Source organism: Bombina bombina, chromosome 4, assembly GCF_027579735.1.
Source record: "Bombina bombina isolate aBomBom1 chromosome 4, aBomBom1.pri, whole genome shotgun sequence".
NCBI lineage: Eukaryota > Metazoa > Chordata > Amphibia > Anura > Bombinatoridae > Bombina > Bombina bombina.
Window position 1 is genome coordinate 1,109,695,790 of NC_069502.1, and position 27,100 is coordinate 1,109,722,889.

Below are 27,100 nucleotides of genomic sequence, written 5' to 3' on the forward strand. Positions count from 1 at the left end.
ACTTCAGGAACAGTGAATATATTTTCTGGGGTTAGTGTTTTTTTTTTTTGGGGTGTTTTTTTTTTTAGATTAGGGCTTTTTTTTTTATGGGCGCAAAAGAGCTGATTGCCCTTTTAAGGGCAATGCCCATACAAATGGGTAGCTTAGGTTTTATTTTGTGGTGTTGGTTGGGTGGGGGGTTTACTGTTAGGAGGGACTTTGTAATTTTTTTAGGTAAAAAAGCTGATTGTTTCAGGGCAATGCCCTACAAAAGTCCCTTTTAAGGGCTATTGGTAGTTTGTTAGCTTAGGGGGTGTTTTTATTTTGGGGTGGCTTGTTTGTTTTTATTGGGGTATTAGGTTTAATTTTTATTATTTTGGATAATTTAGTTTATTATTTTTTGTAATCTGTATTTTTTTCCCCCCATAATTTTAGTGTTTTTTTTTGTAATGTTAGGTATTTTAATTTCCATCTTAATTGGAGGAGAGTCCACAGCTTCATTCATTACTTGTGGGAATTAAGAACCTGCCCACCAGGAGGAGGCAAATACACCCCAGCCAAAGGCTTAAATACCTCCCCCACTTCCCTCATCCCCCAGTCATTCTTTGCCTTTCGTCACAGGAGGTTGGCAGAGAAGTGTCGGAAGATTCGGTGTAGTCTCTTATGGAGGGTAGTACTCTTCGGCATGGGACTGGAGTTTTAAGTAGTCCTGTCAGCCTATAAGTGAGAGCTTGGATGAAAGTTAGAGTCCGGAGATGCAGAGAGAGACTTTCTGTGAACCCATCCCGGCTCAGAATAACAGCTCCATAAGCAATTAGGGGTTTACTGTTAGGGGGGACTTTGTAATTTTTTAGGTAAAAAAGCTGATTGCTTCAGGACAATGCCCTACAAACTTCCCTTTTATGGGCTATTGGTAGTTTGTTAGCTTAGGGGGTGTTTTTTTTGGGGTGGCTTGTTTGTTTTTATATGGGTATTAGGTTTAATTTTTATTATTTTGGATAATTTTGTTTATTATTTTTTGTAATCTTAATTTTTTTACTTTTTGTAATTTTTGTGGTTTTTTTGTAATGTTAGGTATTTTTATTTCCTTCTTAATGGGAGAAGAGTCCACGGCTTCATTCATTGCTTGTGGGAATTAAGAACCTGCCCACCAGGAGGAGGCAAAACACCCCAGCCAAAGGCTTAAATACCTCCCCCATTTCCCTCATCCCCCAGTCATTCTTTGCCTTTCATCACAGAGGATGGCAGAGAAGTGTCTGAAGATTCTGAGTAGTCTCTTATGGAGGGTAGTACTCTTCGGCATGGGACTGGAGTTTTAAGTAGTCCTGTCAGCCTCTCAGTGAGAGCTTGGATGAAAGTTAGAGTCCAGAGATGCAGGGAGAGTCTTTCTGTGAACCCATCCCGGCTCAGTATAACAGCTCCATAAGCAATCAGCGCTGACGAGTTTCGCTGCCTGCTTTTCTGCACTCAGGTCCATGTCAGGAGCGATGCTACTACCCTGTCACACTTGAAAAGCCGTGTTCCTGTTCCACGGCATAGATTCTGGTAAGTTCATTTCATTTATACACATTTGATAATGCTAGAAGACAGGGTCAGTGTATCTTCTTTTATCTGTATATAATCAAGGGTTAATATCCTCAGAAGGGGATTATTGAATAGGGGGGGGACTTATGCATATTCGTTATTGTGTTTAATGCTGTGACATGTGTGAGATGAGGCTCTGTCAATGTGTGAACAGTCAGGTTTCCTTAGAGAGATATCGACGCAGCCTTTTTGGCGCGTTTTCTTGCTAGCGCAGGGACGATCCTGCATGGCACTCCATGTGACCGGTTGTGGCCACTTTAACATCCTCTTTCTTGACCAGCGGTTGCAGGAGACAAAGCGTTTTCTCTGTGGTCCGGGTCATAGGAGGTAGTGAGTGCCCCGGCCATTGGGGTATAAAGGTGCCATTTAATTTCTATCTAGTCCGTAATAAAAGCACAAGCTATGGAGGACTCTGATATGTTAGAGGGTACTCCCTCTTTAACCAAATCTAATTCCTGTGCTTATTGTGAGGAGGTTCCGGTGGATCCGCCTGCTCAAAGAAATTATTAAGAACAAATGGGAGAAACTTGGCTCGTCCTTTTCTCCCTCTACTTCTTTTAAAAAACTGTTCCCCGTTCCGGACTCTCAGCTTGAGCTGTGGGGGGCCATTCCTAAGGTGGGTGGTGCTATCTCCATGCTCGCTAAGCGCACAACTATCCCGCTTGAAGATAGCTCTTCATTCAAGTAGAGAGAAAGATCAAAGGTTTATTCTAAGATGCTACACTCAATCTCTTTTGCTAATCCCAGAATAGGTGATATAACCTCAAAAAACACCTACAATTTCAAAATGAGAAGGGGGATTTGGGATAGCGCTAAACAGCTAAGAGCTATGGGACTATGATGTGTCTATATAAGCATAAGTGTTTAAATAAAAAGAATATGTCGATGATGTTATAAGTTCAAAATGGGTGTATACTAGTGTATTAATCAAATATGTATTATACAGTAATTATTTCTAGATGTAAAGGGTTGAATAACCTTTATAAAGGTCTCAACGAACAATATAGGTTTTATCTCTAGGGCACTATGACCCAGTAAGAGGGCGTTGCATTTTACCTCGTAGCAAATAACAACTTCAAAATATCTATCAGATAATAACTTATAGTAGTAAATAATGTATTTAATATAAATTATTCACAGCTTTGCATAAATCTAACATAAAATAGTCTCACATAAAATAGTCTAAAATAAACTAAGAAGATTAAAATCAATTCATTACATTAAAATCTAATCTTAATTTGATGCCGGCATCTAAAAAAATAAGCAATATTACTTGATATGTAATGTTGATCAACCATACATATTGACAAATTGTAACAAACTACACATGATACATTTGTGTTTATAACTGTAGCGGTAATCACCAGTCCTAGATTTTGTTAAGGGTTCCACTATATATCCTTAGATGTGTTAAGTTTGACTAACGTCAAAATGTTTTTTCGTACAACCTTATTCAAGTGTCCGCTTCCAGGATCCGTTTTCCAATTTTTGAAACAAGTCAGTCTGTGATTTTTGTTTCAGAGTATCCGTCCTGTCTGGATGTAGTTCCAGTTTACAATGTCGGTAGTGATCCGTAGCGTAGCACCAGTGTACTACGATATCAGCTTTTACCGTTCCAGACTGGATCAAGATAGTCAGTGACAGTGATTGAATTATATTACCGGATCATGGGACAGGGATTATACATATGGAGTCTATTCCTACTTTAGGATATAGCTTGATGTACCTGTCCTACCGATATGTAAAATCAATCTCACCAGCTGGAGGTTATAAGAGTGGTGGTGTTCAAAGCAAGCTAATCTCTACGCGTTTCAGCCGCCAGGGGCCTTTATCAAGCTGAAACTCGTAGAGATTAGCTTGCTTTGAACACCCACACTCTTATAACCTCCAGCTGGTGAGATTGATTTTACATATCGGTAGGGTTTACAATGTCGGTAGTGATCCGTAGCGTAGCACCAGTGTACTACGATATCAGCTTTTACCGTTCCAGACTGGATCAAGATAGTCAGTGACAGTGATTGAATTATATTACCGGATCATGGGACAGGGATTATACATATGGAGTCTATTCCTACTTTAGGATATAGCTTGATGTACCTGTCCTACCGATATGTAAAATCAATCTCACCAGCTGGAGGTTATAAGAGTGGTGGTGTTCAAAGCAAGCTAATCTCTACGCGTTTCAGCCGCCAGGGGCCTTTATCAAGATGAAACTCGTAGAGATTAGCTTGCTTTGAATACCCACACTCTTATAACCTCCAGCTGGTGAAATTGATTTTACATATCGGTAGGGCAGGTACATCGAGCTATATCCTAATGTAGGAATAGACTCCATATGTATAATAAAAATAGAGCAGGCAGCAAAAGCATTAAATTTCAAAAAAACTCTTTATTTTCCTTGAAGGCTAAACATGTGTTACACAGAATGAACGTCTGACGCGTTTCACGCCCCCTAGTGGCGTTTCATCAGAGACAACAGGTTTTCCTAAACATGGCCCTCTTATACTGGGACATATTAATTGCATATTTAACCCCTTAATGTCAAAAACAAACAAACATTAAAAGTATATGTGATTAACATAAAATATGCTACAGTGTACATTATCCTATGTTCATTAGAGCTCAATCAAATTGAAAGAACAATTATTAAGTTTACATACAAGGCTGTTTTGAAAATTAATCTCCTATCTTGCTGATATCAAGGTATTTAAATATGTCTTATATCCTCTACATAAATAATGGGAAATCAACCTTATTATGTTTGATAGATTATTAGATATTATTTCCAAAAATACATACAAGGAAATTTTACAGTAGACTATTTGTTCCATATAAATTAACCCTAAACGCCTAAAAAAGTGTTTTTCTCATCAACTGAAGCTGAGTCATCCGGGCAGGAGCCAATGGAATCAGCAGAGTCATCTTCTTCCCCTTCCCCCTCTTCCTCTCCCTCTTCTTCCTCCTCTGTTTCTTTATATTCTCTACAGGTCACCAGTGCGGAGGATACTGAAAGTGAAGGGTCATCCACAAGGTCAAAAGAACCCAGAGAACAGAAGAAGAATAATAAGAAAGAGTCCAAGAAAGGTCCCAAGGTCCCTTTAGACGGGTCAGAAGATAAAAAAAGAAAAAGAAAAAAGAAATAACAACACAAAAATTGGGACAATTGGACTTAAATGTCATTAACCTTTCTTCTTGTGTGTTAAAAAAAGATCAAATTAGTGTACTTAGCAGGGGTTTGGGTTTTGCACCTACAAAAGATTTTTCACCATTTAATACATTAATAGATGTTAACAGGTTTGTTCGCAAGTTGACCTTGAAAAGATTTTTTGCTTTACAACCAGACAACATTACTAATATTGAGAAACAGGACAACACTCAGACACAACCAGAGGAGGAAGTATCCTTTCAGGATGCGTGTGTGTTAAGTACAATGATAGACTTACAGAGTTCTTATGATGTACTGTCTGAAGAAACTGCCCCGAAAGGACCCAAAAAGTATGGTTCAGAGTTTTACCCTATTCAGTTTAGGGGAGGTGCAGTGAATCTGTTTCAAAAGACAGTGGAACGAGAGATCTTGAATCTATCATTGACAAAAAAGAAGGTTAAAAATAATCTATCAAGGGCTGAAAAGTTGGCGCTGGACTCCCTCAGAGAGAATCAAAGTATAGTCATTAGAAACTCCGATAAGGGAGGGAATATTGTATTTTTGGACAAAAATGATTACTTGGATGAAGCCCAGCGCCAATTAAATGACTCTCACACATACACTCCTCTAAGTGGAAATCCAACTATTATGTTTAAACGAGAATTATTATCTCTGTTGGATGATGGTATCTATCTAGGGGTGTTTAAGCCTGAGGATGTGGAAGTGCTTGTGCCTGAATTTCCTATTACGCCACTTTTTCACTATCTGCCCAAATTACATAAAAATCCAATACGGCCACCGGGAAGACCGATAGTGTCGGGCATTGGGTCCCTGCTTGAACCCCTTTCCGAGTGGCTGGATTCTATACTTCAGCCGATAGTGAAAAAGTTGTTTAGTTATTTGAGAGACTCATCTCGTTTGTTGGAAGGTCTCAAGAGTATTAGGTGGGGTAAGAATTACTGCTGGGTGGTAGTTGACATTGTATCCCTATACACAGCCATCCCACACAACATGGGGATTTTGGCTGTGAGGTATTTTTTGGATAAATATACAGCGTATGATGAAGAAGTTAAGGTTTACATATGTGCAATTTTAGAGTTTGTGCTCACCCATAACTTTTTGACATTTGATGGTAAGTTTTACCTCCAGCGTTGTGGTACGGCAATGGGGGCAAAATTTGCCCCCTGCTTTGCCAACTTGTATGTAGGGTATTGGGGGGCCAAATATCTTTATAACAGCGAAAATGCACTGTTTACTGGCAATATACGCCACTATAAAAGGTTCATTGATGATCTGATCATGATCATTGATGAGCCTTGGGATGACAATAAATTTCAGAGTTTTTTAACCTTTCTTGACAACAATGAGATGAGCCTAAGGTTTGTAGGATGTCATAGCCATCGATGTATTGACTTTTTGGATATATCATTGGAGGGGGTGGCAGAGACCGGAATGATAGTGTCTAAAACTTTTCGTAAACCAACAGCAGGTAACACTATTTTACATGCGAGCTCATGCCATCCCCCCTATTTGATTAAGGCAATTCCAAGAGGACAATACATTAGGCTGCAAAGGAATACTAATGATGATCAAATTTATTCCCAGCAAGCGGATGAACTCACTGTGAGATTGACCCCTAGAGGCTATGACTACACAAAGCTGGAAAAGACAAAAAAGGATGTTGGAATGTTGAAAAATAGGACTACATCCATGGACGACAAAGACTCTTCTCTGCAATTCGATAATAGCATAGTTTTCACAACAGAATACACCAATCAGTTTTCTGATATAGTTGGAATATTGAAGAAGAATTTGTCAATATTAAGTGGTGATAATATTCTGCAAAACTATATATCGAATTGCAGGTTTGTGTCAAAAAAGTCTGTAACTTTGGCTGCGAAGCTAGCTCCCAGTATGGTCACTAGTGGAGAGACCAGTAGGGGAGAGAACTGGTTAAGGAAACTAGGTTGTTTCAGATGTGGAGCAAGGACATGTCTGACGTGATATGATGGAAAGGGCCACTATATTTAAATCTACAGTAGATGGACATGAGTACAAAATTTCATTTTATGCCAACTGCAAAACCAAATTTGCAGTGTATTTGTTGGAATGCAAGTTTTGCAAAATCCAATATGTAGGAAAAACGACGAGAGAAGTCAATGTGAGGGTGAGAGAACATGTTAATGATGTTAAAAACTATTATAAAGACTCCACAGTGGCAAGGCATTTTAACCTAGTTCATTTCACTAATGAAGGAAATTTCAAGGTTAAAATTATTGATGTAGCCAAGGTCCCTTTAAGAGGTGGGTACAGGTAAAAAATTTTAGACAGGAAAGAATTATACTGGATTTACCAACTTAAAACCAGAATTCCTGATGGCCTGAACCTGGAATGGGACATTAGCTACTTCATATAATTAGCAAGCTGTAGTATTTGGCATAAAGACCCTCTTAATAAGTAGAAGGGATATCATAAGAGGGAGATGAGCAGTAATTTGATGTGGTACCTACTTCTCTCATACCTGAAGAATCCATTAGGAATAATTTATACAAAATATACAGTCTATTGTGATAAATTTCCTGTATACATTTTAGTATCAGGAATAATTCCTAATGGCCTGACTAAAACATTTAGGCAGTGGGACTATTAGGGTTAATTTATATGGAACAAATAGTCTACTGTAAAATTTCCTTGTATGTATTTTTGGAAATAATATCTAATAATCTATCAAACATAATAAGGTTGATTTCCCATTATTTATGTAGAGGATATAAGAAATATTTAAATACCTTGATATCAGCAAGATAGGAGATTAATTTTCAAAACAGCCTTGTATGTAAACTTAATAATTGTTCTTTCAATTTGATTCAGCTCTAATGAACATAGGATAATGTACACTGTAGCATATTTTATGTTAATCACATATACTTTTAATGTTTGTTTGTTTTTTACATTAAGGGGTTAAACATGCAATTAATATGTCCAAGTATAAGAGGGCCATGTTTAGGAACACCTGTTGTCTCTGATGAAACGCCACTAGGGGGCGTGAAACGCGTCAGACGTTCATTCTGTGTCACACATGTTTAGCCTTCAAGGAAAATAAAGAGTTTTTTTGAAATTTAATGCTGGTGCTGCCTGCTCTATTTTTGTATTGCTGATTGTGGCAATCAATTCATTGCCTATTTAGGCATTGCACCCAGTCACCGCATGCCCTACCTGTCTGACTCTGCCAATACCACGGCGGCGTCTGTGACGTCATCACCCTGAGCCACAGTCAGGGCCGGCATGAGAGTTTGGAGCAGCCGCTTGCCTTGAGTCCGGAGATGCAGGGAGAGTCTTTCTGTGAACCCATCCCGGGTCAGATTAACAGCTCCATAAGCAATCAGCGCTGACGAGTTTCGCTGCCTGCTTTTCTGCACTCAGGTCCATGTCAGGAGCGATGCCAGCAACCTGCCACAAAAACCGAGCAGTCCAAGGGATCTTGGAAACCAGCTCAATCTTGGAAACTAGCTCAAACTGGACCAACACTTCCAGTTTTTGGCCCTACCATTCGGCCTGGTGACTGCAAGGTCTGTCAGGATGGGGAGCTGTTTGGGGTGCCAGGAAGGCACAGGGCAGGTGGACTCGAGAGGAGTTGCTCCTCCCGATCAATATTCTGGAACTTCAAGCGATCTTCAATGCTCTAAGGGCTTGGCCCCTTCAGGGGTTGTCCCGATCCATCAGTTTCCAGTTGGACAACATTAACTTACATCAACCATCAGGTGAGAAGCTCCCTAGCCATGAGGGAAGTATCTCGGATTCTGGAGTGAGTGGAGACCCACAACTGTTCGCTATCGGTGATCCACATTCCGGGTGTGGACAACTGAGAAGTGGATTTTCTCAGCAGACTATCTTTTCATCCGGGGAATGGTCTCTCCACCCCGAGGTGTTTGCGGAGATCTGCATCAGATGGGGGATGCTGGAGATAGATCTCATGGTGTCCAGACTCAATTTCAAGCTACCCAGATATGGGTCGTGGTTCAGTGATCCCCAGGCAGAGCTGATAGATGCCTTAGCAGTGCCTTGGGAGTTCAACCGAGTCTACATATTTCCACCGTTACCACTTCTACCTTGAGTAGTGACCCGCATCAAGCAGGAGCAAGCTTCGGCTATTCTAATTGCTCCATCATGGCCGCGGAGGATGTGGTTTGCGGATTTGGTGGGGATCTCATTGTCTCCTCCATGAAGGTTACCTTGTCGCAGAGATCTGCTGGTTCAGGGTCCCTTTCTACATCAAAATCTCGATTCTCTGAGGCTGACTGTGTGTAGATTAAACGCTTAGTCCTAGCCAAGAGAGGTTTTTCTGAGAGAGTGATTGATACTCTCATTTAAGCCAGGAAACCGGTCACTTGTCGCATCTATCATAAGGTGTGGAGGACCTACTTGTCCTGGTGTGAGGAACGTGGGTGTCCCTGGCATAAGTTTAGGGTATCCAGGATCATGTCCTTCCTCCAGGATGGGTTGGAGAAGGGACTTGCCGCCAGTTCCTTAAAGAGGCAGATTTCGGCTTTATCTGTACTGTTACACAAGAAGCTTGCTGATATTCAGTCCTTTGTTCAGGCTCTGTCTAGGATCAGGCCTGTCTTTAGGAATTCCGCTACCACTTGGAGCTTAAACTTGGTACTTACGATTTTGCAGAGTGCTCCATTTGAGCCTATGCATTCGCTTGACATTTAAATTCTTTCCTGGAAGGTTTTTATTTCTATTGGCTATTGCATCGGCACGCAGAGTCTCTGAGTTGGCGGCCTTGCAATGTGAGCCTCCTTACCTGTTTTTTCACGCAGATAAGGCTGTTCTTCGCACTGGGTTGGGATTTCTTCCCATGGTTGTGTTGAATCATAACATCAATCAGGAGATAGTTGTTCCTTCCTTGTGTCCTAACCCTTCTTCTTCAAAGGAAAGGTTACTTCCCAATTTGGATGTGGTTCGAACCTTGAAGTTCTATATTCAGGCTACAAAAGAATTCAGACAGACCGTCTTTATTTGTGGTGTATTCAGGGAAGCGCAGAGGGCCTCTTCCACTTCCCTATCGTTTTGGTTGAGGAGCATTATTCGCTTGGCCTATGAGGCAGCGGAACATAAGCCTCCTCAGAGGATTACGGCTCACTCAACTAGGGCTGTGGCTTCTTCATGGGCCTTTAAGAATGAGGCCTCTATGGTCAGATTTGTAAGGCGGCTACTTAGTCCTCCCTACATACTTTTGCAAATTTTTTTACAAATTTGATGTCTTTGCTTCGGCGGAAGTGACTTTTGGGAGAAAGGTTTTGCAGGCTGTGATGCTCTCAGTTTAGGGTCTGCCTCCCTTTGCCCTCCCGTTTTTTTCATTCAGTGTCCTCTAGAGCTTGGGTATTTGTTTCCCACAAGTAATGAGTGAAGCCGTGGACTCTCCTCCCATTAAGATGGAAAACATAAATTATGCTTACCTTATAATTTCATTTCCATCTGTAGGAGGAGAGTCCACGGCTCCCGCCCGTTTCTCTGGTGGGCGGACCTAAATGTATTTTTGTTTTTCTGGCCGCATTTATACCCTGATATTTCTTCTACTGTTCCTTTTTCCCTTGGCAGAATGACTGGGGGATGAGGGAAGTGGGGAAGGTATTTAAGCCTTTGGCTGGGTTGTCTTTGCCTCCTCCTGGTGGCCAGGTTCTTAATTCCCACAAGTAATGAATGAAGCTGTGGATTTTCCTCCCACAGATGGAAATTAAATTATTATGTAAGCATAATTTATGTTTTTTCGTAGCTTTAGGATTTTTTAATATTCTAATTTAGGTTTTTTGTTTTTTTTAAATAGTAACGTTAGATTAATTTATAGTTTAATCTTAGGTTTTTTTATTTCACAGGTAATTTTTATTTATTTGAAGGTAGTTATATTGTAAGATTAATTTAAAGTAAGGGGGTGTTAGGTTTAGGGAATAATAGTTTAATTTAGTGTGTTGCAATGTGGGTGGCCGGCGGTTTAGGGGTTAATAATTTATTTTAGTGTTGGCGATGTGGGTGGGCGGCGGATTTGAGGTTAATACTTTTAATTTAGTTTTGGCGATGTGGGTGGGCGGTGGATTAGGGGTTAATAGGGTTATTATAGTATTTGCAATGCGGGGGATGGCGGTAGTTTTTGTATGTTTCTTTAGAATTGACCAGAAAAGACAGGGGTGATTTAAGCCCTTGAATGCTTCATATACTTGATCTTTGGTCGTATTAGCTGCACATGGATCGGGGTGGGGGTGGGGGGTGGAACTAAGCCTAGTAGCCAGATGGAAATGACAAGCAGCTGTACTTACACATTCCATGGAGGGGAAGGGAGTTGCATTTGAACCCTGGATCTACCTGCACTACTGGTCTTTACTCCATGTCATGCTTTACAGTGCATTTTATTGGGTGACCTTAATGCTTAATGACGGCCAGTTCCTTGATACTAATATGGCTAAAATAGACCCTAATGTTTTGTTTATTTCCTTCAGAATGTGACCAGAATGTACAAACTTTCTATCAGTCTGATTTATAAATAAGACTCTGCAAAAAATCTGCTTAGGACACACAGACATCACTCCTACTGTTATTGCTTACAGTTAGCTTATTTTACAGTATAGATTGTGTTTTATTTCAAAAGCTGGCATTGTATAATTCATTGCAATGCAAAAAAAATAATACTTGGAAATAGATTCTGGAACCAGTAATTGCATATGGTTTGATAATTTTACTTGCCAGGAGTATTATTGGCACCGTGCAATGTTTTGAAAAATAGATCTTAGCTTTGCATTTTTTCCTCATCAGAACTGCAGCTTTTCTTTTCATTGAATATAGATTAAAACAAATATGAGAAAATAAATTTGAAAAATAATAAATATGAAGTATATGTAGGAATTTCCGAACACTGATCAATGCCAAATGATATGGGGGTTGTGCATTTTAAAACTGAAACACTGTCTGTGCCTATGATTCTTGTATGATTTTGCTTCACAAAGATAAATCTGCCCAATTCTAGCTTTGCTAAAACACTCCCAAGATCATCACTGATCCTCAACCAAATTTCACAGTGGGTGCGAGACACTGTGGCTTCTAGGCTTCTCCAGGTCTCCGTCCAACCATTTGACGACCAGGTGTTGGTCAAAACTGAAAAATGGACTTGGAATCAGGCAGATTTATTTTTGTGAAGGACGCATGAATCAAGCCACGTACAAGGTTATCCTGGAAGAAAACTTGCTTCCTTCTACTCTGACAATGTTCCCCAACTCCAAGGATTGTTTTTTTCCAGCAGGACAATGCTCCATGCCACACATCCAGGCCAATCAAGGTGTGGATGGAGTACCACCAGATCAAGACCCTCTCATGACCAGCCCATTCTCCAGACCTGAACCCCATTGAAAACATCTGTAATGTGATCAAGAGGAAGATGAATGGTCACAAGCCATCAAACAAAGCTAAGCTGCTTGAGTTATTGTGCCAGAAGCGCCATAAAGTCACCCAACAGCAACGTGAGAGACTGGTGGAGAGCATTACAAGACACATGAAAGCTATAATTAAAAATCAAGGTTATTCCACCAAATATTGATTTCTGAACTCATGCCAAGTTAAAACATTAGTATTGAACTTTTCTTTGCATTATCTGAGGTCTGAAAACACTTCATCATTTTGACCATTTGTCATATTTTGCAAATAAATGCTCTAAATTAAAGAATTTTTATTTAAAATTTGGGAGAAATGCTGTCAGTAGTTTTATAGAATAAAACAAAAATGTTCATACTGTCAGGTACTTACCAGCTGCCAGTCGCTGCAAACACTGAGTTCTTTGGTCTTAACGTCCCAGATGGAGGAAAGCCGAGACTCAACTCCTGTAGCTGCTGCTGCAGCTTTCTAGACGCATGCAGCTGCACGCTGCCTGGATTTAAAGGGGCCATGTCCTAAGAACTGGAAACTCCCACATGGAGGCTCCTATAAAAACTCATTCAGTCCATCACTCTGGGCTGAGTTATTGCCTTAACCTACCTTGTCCCGGAGTTTGGCATACTTACCTTGCACCTGCATATGCTCTCCTGGTTCCTGTAAGCCAAGCATACTTACCTGTTACCTGTGTATGCTTACCTTGTTCCAGAAAATAATTGTTTATATTCTAAACTGGATAAATGTATTTTTAACAGTGATTCAGTAGAATTCCTAGGCTTCGTCCTAGCACCTGGAGAAATTTGTATGGATTCCAAGAAAATTTTACCTACAATAAACTGGCCCTCTCCTGACAGTAAGAAAGCTATTCAACGCTTTGTGGGTTTTTAAATTTTTTACTGAAAATTGATGAAATATTTCCCGTATTTAACTTATTACAGCCCTCACCAAAAAGAAGCACAACAAGCCTTTGATAACCTAAAAATGTTTTCACCTCCTCACCCATCGTGATTTTACCTGAACCAAGGAAGCCTTTCTACATTGAAGTCAACACTTCTGAGAAAGTGCTGGTGACAAAGATTACCTCCACCCTGTATCCTTTTTGTCTCAAGTTCTCTCCCTAGCAGAAAGAAACTATGATGTGGGGGATAGAGAACTACTTTCTATAAAAAGAGCCTTTGAGGAGTGGAGACATTTGCTTGAACTGGCTTATATCCCATTACTATTTACAAGGGGAAAATGTGAAATAGAATAAGAGCCTACCACTAGTCTAAAACTGGACATTTCATAGCTATCTAAGCTTCCTTATTCGACACTATCCGTCAACATACTTCTAGAGTTCTAGATTCAGGATAACAAGGTTGTAGTGCCTTCCACTATAGTCTCTGAGGTACTTCATTTTTTCCATGACGACCTTCTGGAAGGACATAATCCATAAGAGTTAATTAGTCGACAATTCTGGTGGCCTGGCATGCAAAAAGATATGTCTTATGAACATTCTTCTTCTGTGTGTATAGTCAATAAACACTCTCGGCAACCCCCTTCAGGTTTGTTACAACCACTTCCTGTACCAAACAGAACATGGGTTGAAATAGCCATGGACTTGATAGTTGATTTACCTCCTGCTCAAGGTAGTAGATCGCTTTTCTAAAATGGCCCATTTCTTCTAAAGATGTGTTGAGTCCACAGGTTCATCTGTAATTACTGTTGGGAATACCACTCCTCGCCAGCAGGAGGAGGCAAATAGCACCACAGTAAAAACTGTTGAGTATCACTCTCTTTGCCTCTATGTGCATGGAGTTTAAAGTTTAAAATGGAGACAATTCGGACGATCCATCCTTTGATCCAAGAGGGTCAGTATATGATGACCATAGACCTGAAGGATGCATATTTACATGTTCACATTCACAGGGGTCATCACAAATTTCTGAGGTTTGCATTTCTAGATCGCCACTTTCAGTTTGTGGCCTTACTGTTCGGCATTGCCACGGCCCTCAGAATATTCTTAAAAGTGCTAGGAGCACTCCTAGCGGTGATCAGATCCAAAGGAGTGGTGGTGGTTCCCTATTTGGACAATATTCTGGTCCAGGCCCCCTCCTTTTCTCAGGCAACTTCTCACACAGAGAGGTTACAGTCCTTCCTCCGGTCTTACGGGTGGAAGGTGAATCTGGAAAAGAGCTCTCTGGTTCCAGCAACAAGAGTAGTGTGTCTATGGACTGTCATATACTCAGTCCTGATGAAGATCTTCCTTAAGGAGACCAGAACAAACAAGCTCACATTGTCTTGCCGATCTTTACAGGGGACGCCTCGTCCTTCTGTTGCCCAAAGTATGCAGATGATCGATCCAATGGTGGCAGCCATGGGCATCATGTTACTTGCTCGGTTTCATCTGAGAGATCTGCAATTGTGCATGCTCAGCCACTGGAATGGAGATTATACAGATCTATCCCAGAGGTTATCCCTAGAACAGAAGACAAGGGATTCTCTTCGATGGTGGTTGTCTTTAGACAACCTGAATCAAGGCACCTCCTTTTGGAGACCTTCTTGGGTGATAGTGACTATGTAGCCAGTCTAGTGGGCTTCGGTGCAGTTTGGAACTCTCTTAAGGCTCAGGGTCTTTGGACTTGAGAGGTGTCACAACTTCCAATCAACATCTTGGAATTGAGAGCGATTTTCAACGAGCTGTTGGCTTGGCCTCAGTTGGCTTTAAGCCAGTTCATCAGATTCCAGTCGGACAACATAACTTCAGTGGCATACATCAACCATCAGGGGGGAACTCAGAATTTTCTGGCTATTAGGGAGGTATCTAGGTGTCTTTGCGTTTATAAACAAACAGATCATTATTAACTACATCTATAGGAAAATATTTTTCCAAGAACTTATGCACCTCTCAGAGTAAGACCGATACATACATAGACACTAGAAGCCCATCTCATATTCCGTACACAATCACTTGAAATTCTCACTACACCAATATATGATCTTTATGTATCTTTAATAAGAATTTTTTTAGATTTTTTTAGATTTTTTTTAAATTCTAACAAGAATTCTTACAAAATTCCAACGAACTGTTTTTAGAAGAACATTTGTACTTTTTATAGAGCAACTTGTTACAGATAAACTTGTATTTAAATAAAGGATAATATTTACCAATTTTATGTCTATCATTATATTAAACTGACCAAATACAAATTTGATCAATTTTAAACATATAGCAACTAATTTCAACCCATTTCTATAGTTGCGGCATTTATTTGCGCCCGAAACTTGGTCTTCTTTGCATACCTTTTCAAAATTTGACAGATTTGATACTTTTGTCTTTGCTGAGGCTGCTTTTGGGATACAGGTTCTTCAAGCGGTGGTGCCTTCCGTTTAGACATACTGTACTGGTTTTTCTTTTCCTCCCTATTCATCTGTGTCCTCTAGCTTGGATATTGGTTCCCAATAGTAATTGCAGATGAACCTGTGGACTCACCACATCTTTAGAAGAAAACATAATGAATGCTTACCTGATAAATTTATTTATTCAAGATGTGGTGAGTCCACGGACCCACCCTTTTGCTTTTGTTTTTGCTTGTTTTTATGTTAAACCTCAGACAACTCTTCACCTTGTATTGCTTTCTTTTCTCCATTTACTTTCGGTCGAATGACTGGGTTTTATGGGTAGGGAAGTGATACTTAACAGTTTTTACTGTGGTGCTCCTTACCTCCTCCTGCTGGTGAGGAGTGGTATTCCTAACAGTAATTACAGATGAACCAGTGGACTCACCACATCTTGAAGAAATACATTTATCAGGTAAGCATACATTTTGTTTTTGTTGCCACCAAGGGGGTACCCAATGCAGATCACACAGCTACTATTTTCCTGTGCGAGATCATCCGGCTGCATGGTTTACCAGAGACTATAGTGTCTGATAGTGGTCCCAAATTCACATCCAAATTTTGCCAATCATGCAGGGGCAGGAGCTGTCAATCTCCCCGGTCGGAAGAGACCAGGGAGATTGAAAATCTCCACCTCTAATGACACCTACTTGATAAATCCCGACTGCAGATTCTCTTATGCGAACCTGCATGTTAAATTTAGAGACGGGCTTGATAAAAAGAGCCCAATATGTGTTGTGCAGCTTGTTCTGTAACCTATAAATTAGACATTAAATAGCTGTTTAGCTACTTAGTGACTAAGGCATATCACATTTGTTACTAACACATAATATTCTCATTCTTCCCCTATTTTGTTCCCCTTACTCATACTCTGCTTGTGTTTCAATTCTGGCTCTTATTATTTTTTGTCTACTAATATTTTAGTAAAAGTAATGTCTGTAATGTCAATATGAGATGGCTCAAATACATACTTTCTTTGGCTGTCTTTAGTTGTTTATCTGTTAACCAGTATGATCTTTTTCCTCTATATTTTTTCTCCACCCATGTGAGGTTTTCTTTCTCTATATTTAACTTATTTTTACACACTCTACACGAGCTCTCACCCATCTCGGCCAATATACAAATGTGTTTGTCCCTTGCTCACTATGCCTATTTGGCAAACTGGGGGTCACTTTAGAATCTTGCCTGAACTAGTTTGTTCTTAGGTCAGCTTAGCTTTTAAAAACCAGCTGCAGCTCATAAATGTCCCCTGCTATACATTATCACATTCTCTATCAGTTTTACTATGAAACGTACAATACACTCTGTCATCCATAGAAATGTGTTTCCAATTTATGCAGCCCTCCTTCATGATTGTCCGCCTGTCACACAATGGCTGCGCTCATCGTCCCTCTTATAACACTTGTATGATGAGGCCATAATATGATTTATTCTGTAGCATTTTCTGTGTTTAAATGGTGCAGAGATAGTATTTGTAATGCTGTGGGAACGCAAGAGGGCAAAGATTTCATGAGCAGTTTGATGTTATCACATAGCTAAGTGTCATTGTGAGTGTTAAAAGAAAAATACAACAGCTGTTATTACTGTGATGTGTAAATGATACAAACACAATTTGTCACACTTCTCCGCAAGACAAATACAGGAAAAATCATCAGTTTGTAAAATGTCATATGGTTTTAAAATTAGTTAAAGGGACAGTGTACACCAGAATTTTTATTGTTTTAAAAGATAGATAATCCCTTTATTACCCATTTCCCAGTTTTACATAACCAACACAGTTATAATAATATACTTTTTACCTCTGTGATTATCTTGTATCTAAGCCTCTGCAAACTGCCCTTTTTTTTCAGTTCTTTTGACAGACTTGCAGTCTAGCCAATCAGTGCCTGCTCCCAGATAACTTCTTGTGCATGAGCACAGTGTTATCTATATGAAATACGTGAACTAACACCCTCTAGTGGTAAAAAACTGTTAAAATGCAATCTGAAAGAGGTGGGCTTCAAGGTCTAAGAAATTAGCATATGAACCTCCTAGGTTAAGCTTTCAACTAAGAATACCAAGAGAACAAAGCAAAATTGGTGATAAAAGTAAATTGGAAAATTGTTTAAAATTACATGCTCTATCTAAATCATGAAAGTTTATTTTGGCCTAGACTGTCCCTTTAAATTTAAGAGATTATTAACGGCTCACTTTTAATAAGGTAAATAAAAAAGTGACTAGTATGTATTGATGAACTTGTGTATATCCTTCCTGTTCCTAATATACAGATGATTGTTATTAATGGTTATTTTCTGACTTACAGCACCGTCCATGGTTTCTGATGGTGTACGGTATACTGGCTTGCTGGACTGCTTTGGGAACAAATGGTCTCACAATAATATTCTTGAATATATGTATATCCTACATAGTTGCAATGCTGAAGAGTCCATGGATAACATGGCTGAGCTCTATGCTTATGCTTTTAATGTTACATGAAAATTCGGTGGAAAATGTGCAGGTAATATATTTCTTTTGAATTAGTTTATTGCCCTAGTGTGGTGTATCGGTTTGATTTATGCAATGGAAGAGTAATCTCAATTGACAAATCACAGTTATCAAAAGCAGGACTTTCAGAAACTAGATGCAAAAACTTTATAGACCCATTGTGAGACTTTATATCTTCAAACATTAAAGGGACAGTGTACACCAGAATTTTTATTGTTTTAAAAGATAGATAACCCCTTTATTACCCATTCCCTAGTGTTGCATAACCAACACAGTTATACTAATATATGCCCCCTTTGTCCAGTTCTTTTGACAGAGTTGTATTTTAGCCAATCAGTGCTGACTCCTAGAAAAATCAACGTGCGTGAGCACAATGTTATCTATATAACACACATGAACTAACACCCTCTAGTGGTGAAAAACGGTCAAAATACATTAAGATAAGAGGCGGCCTTCAAGGTCTAAGAAATTAGCATATAACCCTCCTAGGTTTAGCTTTTAACTAAGAATGCCAAGAGAACAAAGCAAAATTGGTGATAAAAGTAAATTGGAAAGTTGTTTAAAATGACATACCCTATCTGAATCATGAAAGTTTATTTTGGACTAGACTGTCCCTTTAAACATCTACAGTAGATCAGGGGTATCAAACTCATTTGAGATACAGGCCTTTTTCCATACAAGTGCAACTCACGTGAAAGTGCAGCTCACACTAATACATATCTTGTCATTTCTTCAGTGTTGTCACATGAAGATATAATAAAATATTTAGAAAAATGTGATGGGTGTACTCACTTTTGTGAGATACTATGTGTGTGTGTATGTATATATATATATATATATATATATATATATATATATACACAGTATATATATAAATACATCAATATAATTTTTTGCATAGAAAATCAGCACATCTAGGCAAGTACACGCTAAGCAAAAATTTATATTGATTTACTTTTGAGATATGGAGGATTTATATATATATATATATATATATATATATATATATATATATATATATATATATATATATATATATATATAAGGGCTTCACGATTAATTGCATATGCGGTTTAAAACCGCGATTAATCGCTGCGATTTAAAAACCGCAAGAGTATGCAATTTTTAGCCCCATCCCCTATGACGTACAGGAGGGGGCTCATATAGGCTAGCCCTCCGCTGCCGAGTTAACCGGGCCTGTCTCTCCCTGTGCAAGCACCTTCTCTCCCCTCTCACTATGGCTGTCTGGACTCAAGCTTCTAAGTCTGGACTCTTGGACCACCTTCTGCATGATTTGCTGAACTAACAGGGGAAAGCCTAATCCTGACATTGGAACCAGAACCTTGTGGAGCGCTCAATGGTCTCAGTAATGGCACTAAGTTGGCCCCAAGCTCTCCCCGCAGAGGATAGACTATGTCATTTGTCTGTAGAAAGCAATGATCCACTCCTTCAATGGGTAAAAAAAACACTTTATTCAAAATTTGTTTAAAAGCATAAACAGAAGCTCCAAGGATAGAACATAGCGGGTGCAGCCTTAGTGCTTTCTACAGTGTGGATCGTTGCTTTCTACAGTACTACTATTATCCAGTTAATCCTTACCTTCCTGCAGAGTTCCGTAGCACCACCCGGTCACCTAACTTTACTCCTCCTCCCCCAACGCTGACGTCATTGGAAGCGTCTGTGTGTACATGAGAAGCGGAGACGCTAACAGACGAGAGGAGGGCCAGTGGATTGTGAACCACATACCATCTCAAGACACGGAGCCCCTCTACGCAACAGCGCACACAACGGCATTACTGGAGCCAGACGCCTGGGGTTGAGTAAGCTGTTACCCTGAAGTATTGACTGGGATTATGGGGTGTGAGTACTTTGAGTGATTGCGGAGCACTTCCTGAGTAAAAGAAGTGTTGACTTTTAAACACTGATCCCTTCCCTTTATTCTTCATGTAATTTGCCTTTCTTTTAAAGAGGAATCTCGCAATTTTAATTTTTACCCATTTCGCCCAGCCCTAATATATATATATATATATATATATATATATATATATATATATATATGTGCTATATAATTAAAGGCCAGGTATGTTTGTCTGACACAGTCATGCAAAGTAGAGACTGCGCAAGACAAACATACCTGACCCTGAGACTGCACGCCTGGCCTTAAAGGGACACTCAACCCAATTTTTTTTTCTTTCCTGGTTCAGATAGATCATGGCATTTTAAGCAACTTTCTAATTTACTCCTATTATCAATTTTTCTTAGTTCTCTTGCTATCTTTATTTTAAAAGCAGGAGTGTAAATCTTAGCAGCCAGCCCATTTTAGGTTCAGCACCATGGATAGCGCTTGCTTATTGGAGGATTACATTTACCCTCCAATAAGCAAGCATAACCCAGGTTCTCAACTAAAAATGGGCTGCCTCCTATGCATCACATTCCTGCTTTTTAAATAAAGATAGCAAGAGAACGGAGAAAAATTGATAATAGGAGTAAATTAGAAAGTTGTTTAAAATTGCATACTCTATTTGAATCATGAAAGAAAAAAATTGAGTTTAGTGTCCCTTTAAGGATCAGTGTGAATAGAGACTGTGCGAGACGAGACACCTGCCTGGCCTTAAGAATCAGTGTGAGTATAGACTGCGCTAGACGAGACAAACATACCTGACCCTGAGACTGCTTGCGCCTGACCTTAAGGATTAGTGTGAGTAGAGACTGCGCCAGACGAGACAAACATACCTGGCCTTAAAGGGACACTGAACCCAAATGTTTTCTTTTGTGATTCAGATAGAGCATGCAATTTTAAGCAACTTTCTAATTTACTCCTATTTTTAATTTTTCCTTGTTCTCTTGCTATCTTTATTTGAAAAAGAAGGCAGCTAAGCTTTTTTTTTGGTTCAGACTGTGGACAACACTTTTTTATTGGTGGATGAATTTATCCACCAATCAGCAAAAACAACCCAGGTTGTTGACCAAAAATGGGCCGGCATCTAAACATTCTTGCATTTCAATTAAAGATTCCAAGAGAATGAAGAAAAATTGATAATAGGAGTAAATTGGAAAGTTGCTTAAAATGTCATGCTCTATCTGAATCACGAAAGAAAAAATTTGGGTTCAGTGTCCCGTTAAGGATCAGTGTGTGCTATGACGAACATACCTGGCCCCGTGTACACAGGCTTTAACACTAATATATATATATATATATATATATATATATATATATATATATATATATAATATATATTTGTCAAATACAAAGTATGTGATTTTAGTTATAGAGAAAATTATGGAAAGGAATGGGCAAAAATGATGCATAAAATCAGTGCTGCCACATATTAAGAAGTGCTGCATGTGTCAAATAAATCACTTTACACTTATCTGTGTTTACCTTTTTTTTTAAATAACATTGTGGCTCGTTAAAGTCTCAGGGGTTTTAATGATCTTAAGATGTGTGTGTGTGTCTATATATATATATATATATATATATATATATATATATATATCTAGTATTATTTACGTGCTAACAGTCTTAAATAAATATTTAACACTTAGAGAGAGAGAGGGGGTTCTATATAAGGTAATATGAACCAAAGAAAGACAAGGTTGCACAGAGTAACACATTAAACCAAGCGTTTATTGAAGAGGTGGTAAAGACACCAGGTCTGCCTTCACTAAAATCACAATATTATATACCAGATAAAATGTAAAGCAGATGATAGTACATCACAATTACATAGATATCAACCATATCCCCTACATGCTAGCATGTATTAAAGATGGCCAGCAAAATGTCCGTGTGGTAATCCGGGCTCTTAGTGTAATAAACATGCTCCGGTAAACTGAAACAGGTACCGTCCCTTTACTCTGCTACTATCCGGGCACTTGAGTGTGAATACACTCTCCGGTTGCAAGATGTAAGTCCGATCTCCTATGAATAAAGCAGGACTAAAAAGGGATTTCCAGCTGGACCGCATAATCAAAATACACTGCTGATGGGGTAATACCGGTTGCAAGACTTAAACCGCACGGCTTACCTTCACCTTCCTGGATTCATAAGGTGGATGCCATTCTGCTGCAATTTATCTCCATGATCCTATATTCCTATGATGCTAAACTCTGATAAAGGTGGATGTTGTGAACAGGTACAATCAGAGCCGCTTCACCTGATGGCGTTCTCCACGCTGCAAAGTTACCATCCAAACATTACGCGTTTCGCCCCTCCCCTTTCTGGGTTGAAATTGAGGCTTCGTCAGATGTATCAGGTGAAGCGGCTTTGATTGTACCTGTTCACAACATCCACCTTTACCAGAGTTTAGCAAGTGAAGACTCGCATCAGCATCACAGGAATATAAGATCATGGAGGTAAATTGCAGCAGAATGGCATCCACCTCATGAATCCAGGAAGGTGAAAGTAAGCCATGTGGTTAAAGTCTTGCAACCATTATTACCCCATCAGCAGTGTGTTTTGATTACGCGGTCTAGCTGGAAATCCCTTTTTAGTCTTGCTTTATTCATAGAAGATCGGACTTAAATCTTGCTACCGGAGCGTGTATTCACACTCAAGTGCCCGGATAGTAGCAGAGTAAGAGCCCGGATAACCACACGGACTGTTTGCTGGCCAGCTTTAATACATGCTAGCATGTAGGGGATATGGTTGATATCTATGTAATTGTGACGTACTATCATCTGCTTTACATTTTATCTGGTATATAATATTGTTATTTTAGTGAAGGCAGACCCGGTGTCTTTACCACCTCTTCAATAAACGCTTGGTTTAATGTGTTACTCTGTGCAACCTTGTCTATCTTTGACAAAGAAAAAAGACTAAAGTACTAATGACACTACTAAGGTGATAAGTTTAGGATTCCCTATCTATAACATATTGTGGTCTGAGCTAGGTCAGAATCACACTAATTTTTGCAGGGCATCGGTGCTGTGTACTGAATTTACTTTGAAGGGAAAAAAAAAATTCTTAGATTGATAGTTTTGTACAGCTATATAGCGCTCACAATCCTAAGATGGGGGTGGCTATGTGTTCGGACAATGTTAATAAGAAATACACTTCTGGAGTGGTGTACACTGAATACTTAAAATATAACCTTTATTAGGAAATTCAATAAAAATCCACATACAAACATGCACATATTAAAAACACAGGGTGATTGTCTGGTTATAATTATCAGCGCACTAGATAATCTTTGTGCAGATAATATAATATGAGAATAAATCTTCAACCTAGGATGTATAGATCCATAGTTGAGATAAATGTCACCTTATAATTGTCTTAGGAGAGTAGTATTGTAAGTATCGTAGCTTATTATAGGTATTGGGGGGAGTAGGAGTTCCGCTTAAACTATAGAGTAATTAACACGTTACTCACGATAGGTAAAAACCTGATTACACATAATGCTTATTTATAAATGTTATAACTACCACTATTGTATAGTTCAATCATATATTAGATACTAGGTCTTTGTTCAGGCTAATATTGCAGCTGAATGTAGCGGTTTACTGACATTATAGATTCTTCTATATAGATACTTGTTGTTATGTTGTTATATAGTTGTAATGGCGATCTATAATCTGTTGTGTTCTTTGTTAGTATTAATTAGTATATATCAAGATGTATCTTTGTCTCCTGTATCCTTGCTGCAGGGAATTCCTACAAATATATTAGCCTGTTTACGCTGTTTGTAACAGGTATTCACTATATTTTGAAAAATGCTTATAATATCAAGTGTGTCATGGCTACAGGGGATTGCTACAAATATATTAGTCTGCTTATGCTGTCAGTGACAGGTATTCACTCTACTCTGTAAACTGCTTATAATATCAGGTGTATCATGGCTACAGGGGATTACTACAAATATATTAGCCTGCTTATGCTGTCAGTGACAGGTATTCACTCTACTCTGTAAACTGCTTATAATATCAGGTGTATCATGGCTACAGGGGATTACTACAAATATATTAGCCTGCTTATGCTGTCAGTGACAGGTATTCACTCTACTCTGTAAACTGCTTATAATATCAGGTGTATCATGGCTACAGGGGATTACTACAAATATATTAGCCTGCTTATGCTGTCAGTGACAGGTATTCACTCTACTCTGTAAACTGCTTATAATATCAGGTGTATCATGGCTACAGGGGATTACTACAAATATATTAGCCTGCTTATGCTGTCGGGTGAACCGCTCTGCCTCTAAATAAAGTCTTAGCTACTGATGCATACCAACGATACTAATATCCAGTTATGACTGACATTTAGTTATGATGTTAATGCTGCTGTTTGAATAACGCACCGTTAAGTACAATGAGATTACTGTCTATATATCAAATTAATTGCTTGGCTATATATTGCCATCCATAGTAGGTCAGTGCTTATATTAACAACCTTTGCAATTTAAACAACCAACAACACCCTGCTAGTTAAAAAAAAAAAATGCTTATAGCATTGTGGCTTGCTTGTCCCTAACATGTTTCGGCAGAGCATGGCGCGGCGTTCAGCGTGGCTATTTATCAGCTCGTAAACAGCGTGGCTATTTATCAGCCAATAGAATGCGACGTCAATTCTATTGGCTGATCCAATCAGCCAATCGGATTGAACTTCAATCCGATTGGCTGATTAAATCAACCAATCAGATTTTTCCTACCTTAATTCCGATTGGCTGATAGAATCCTATCAGCTAATTGGAATTCGAGGGACGCCATCTTGGATGATGTCATTTAAAGGACCAGCCATTCGTCGGATAGTCGTCGGCCGAGAAGGATGTTCCGCGCCGGAGGTCTTCAAGATGGAGCCGCTTATCGCTGGAAGGATGACGATAGAAGATGCCGCTTGGATGAAGACTTCTTCCGGATGGAGGACCTCTTCTGCCCCGATCGATGAAGACTTCTGCCGGTCCGGATGTCCTCTTCTGCCCCATCGGATGACCAGTGGTGCCCGGCTGGGTGAAGACGGCTCAAGGTAGGGTGATCTTCAATGGGGTAGTGTTAGGTTTATTTAAGGGGGGATCGGGTGGGTTTTAGAGTAGGGGTGTGTGGGTGGTGGGTTGTAATGTTGAGGGGGGGGTATTGTATTTCTTTTTTTTACAGGTAAAAGAGCTGATTACTTTGGGGCAATGCCCCGCAAAAGGCCCTTTTAAGGGCTGGTAAAAGAGCTGATTGCTTTGGGGCAATGCCCCGCAAAAGGCCCTTTTAAGGGCTATTTGTAATTTTTTTATTTTATTAGGGGGCTTAGATTAGGGAAAATTAGATTAAACTTCTTGTAATTTTTTTATTTTTTGTAATTTAGTGTTTGTGTTTTAATGTAATATAGTTTAGTTTATTTTATTGTATTTTATTTTAGATAATTCTAGTTAATTTATTTAAATAATTTATTGATAGTGTAGTGTTAGGTGTATTTGTAACTTAGGTTAGGATTTATTTTACAGGTAATTTTGTAATTATTTTAACTAGGTAGCTATTAAATAGTTATTAACTATTTAATAGCTATTGTACCTAGTTAAAATAAATACAAACTTGCCTGTAAAATAAATATAAATCCTAAAATAGCTACAATGTAATTATTAGTTATATTTTAGCTATCCTAGGGTTTATTTTATAGGTAAGTGTTTAGTTTTAAATAGGAATAATTTAATTAATAATATTAATATTATTTAGATTTATTTAAATAATAATTAAGTTAAGGGGTGTTAGGGTTAGACTTAGGTTTAGGGGGTAATATATTTAATGTAGGTGGCGGCGGTGTAGGGGGGTCAGATTAGAGGTTAATATATTTAATATAGGTGGCGGCGGTGTAGGGGGGGCAGATTAGGGGTTAATAAATTTAATGTAGGTGGCGGCGGGGTCCGGGAGCGGCGGTTTAGGGGTTAAACACTTTATTAGGTATTGCGGTAGGGGATTGCGGTTGACAGGTAGATAGACATTGCGCATGCGTTAAGTGTTAAAAAAAAAAGTGCTAATAGTGTAACTATAAATAAGTGCAAATATGCAACTAAATGTCTAGTTTATCATATTAAGGGAAGTGAAGTGGAGTGAGGAAGTGGTCTCATAAAAGTGTAAGGTTTGAGTTATAATATTTCAGCTGTCTATATAGTTAGGTTTAATATCCCCATATTTTACCATTATAGCACATATACATGTTATTATCTGAACTTGCATTATCTTCTCATCTAATTATCTATAGACATTTTTAGATGTAATTCTATGACTTCTTGCTTGTACTGATAACAGTCTCCTAGATTACTCAAAATATATTGTCGAATAACATTTAGGGTTAAATGTATTGACTCAAATGTGTTTGCTCAATATGTAGATCAAATTGATGAATAAAAAATTACTGAACTGCATTTTTAGAGGCATGAGAGAGAGTTATTATGTTCATTTAGTCCATTTGGTTAGCATTTAATAAATAAATCCATCTACTTTCATATTGCAAATATATTTTCTCTTTATCTCCACCTCTTATGCCAAGATTAATTTTTTGTACCCCACAGCATTGTAGTCCATCAGTTTTCCTTGATGTTATCTATAAAAATGATGTGCTAAGGAGGTAATTGCTTTCTTGTTTTGTAAGTCTTTAGCGACATATTTAATATTAAGCAGATGTTCCTGCAGCCTTATGCGTAATTTACGGGTAGTCATCCCAACATAGATCTTAGAGCACTTGCAACGCAAGACATATATTACTCCTGTGGTGTTGTAATTGACGAATAGATCTGATTTGATGTGTCTTGTTAAATCTATCTTTAACTGATGCTGTTTTTTTCAAGAATTTGCAATTTATACATGATCTACAGGGGTATGATCCATGTGGTATGTTGCTGTTAATGGTCTTTTTGTTTTTACGAGTATAATGGCTGGGGCTCAATAAGTCTTTCAGATTCCTTGTTTGTCGGTATCTTACCTTTATTTTTGGTCCTATCAGCTGTCCCAGTATATTGTCTGATTGTAGGATATGCCAGTGTTTCTTTATTATTTTGATTATCTCATGGCTCTGTGCATTGTATGTCAATACCAATCTTGTTTTTCCATCAGTTTGTCGTAACTTAGGTTTCAATAAGTTCTGTCGCTTGTTTTTTTTGGCCCTCAGTTTGGCCTTTTTGATGGAAG

General features: G+C 38.8%; 1 protein-coding gene across 2 annotated transcripts in view; it reads left to right on the plus strand.

Moving 5' to 3' along the window:
• HHAT (hedgehog acyltransferase) overlaps positions 1-27,100 on the plus strand; it is a 1,153,474-nt gene that overhangs the window by 211,914 nt on the left and 914,460 nt on the right. For both annotated transcript variants that reach the window (XM_053712382.1, XM_053712383.1), the window contains one exon: positions 17,808-18,002. In XM_053712382.1, the coding sequence (XP_053568357.1) occupies positions 17,808-18,002 (195 nt within the window). The remainder of the gene's footprint in view (positions 1-17,807; positions 18,003-27,100) is intronic.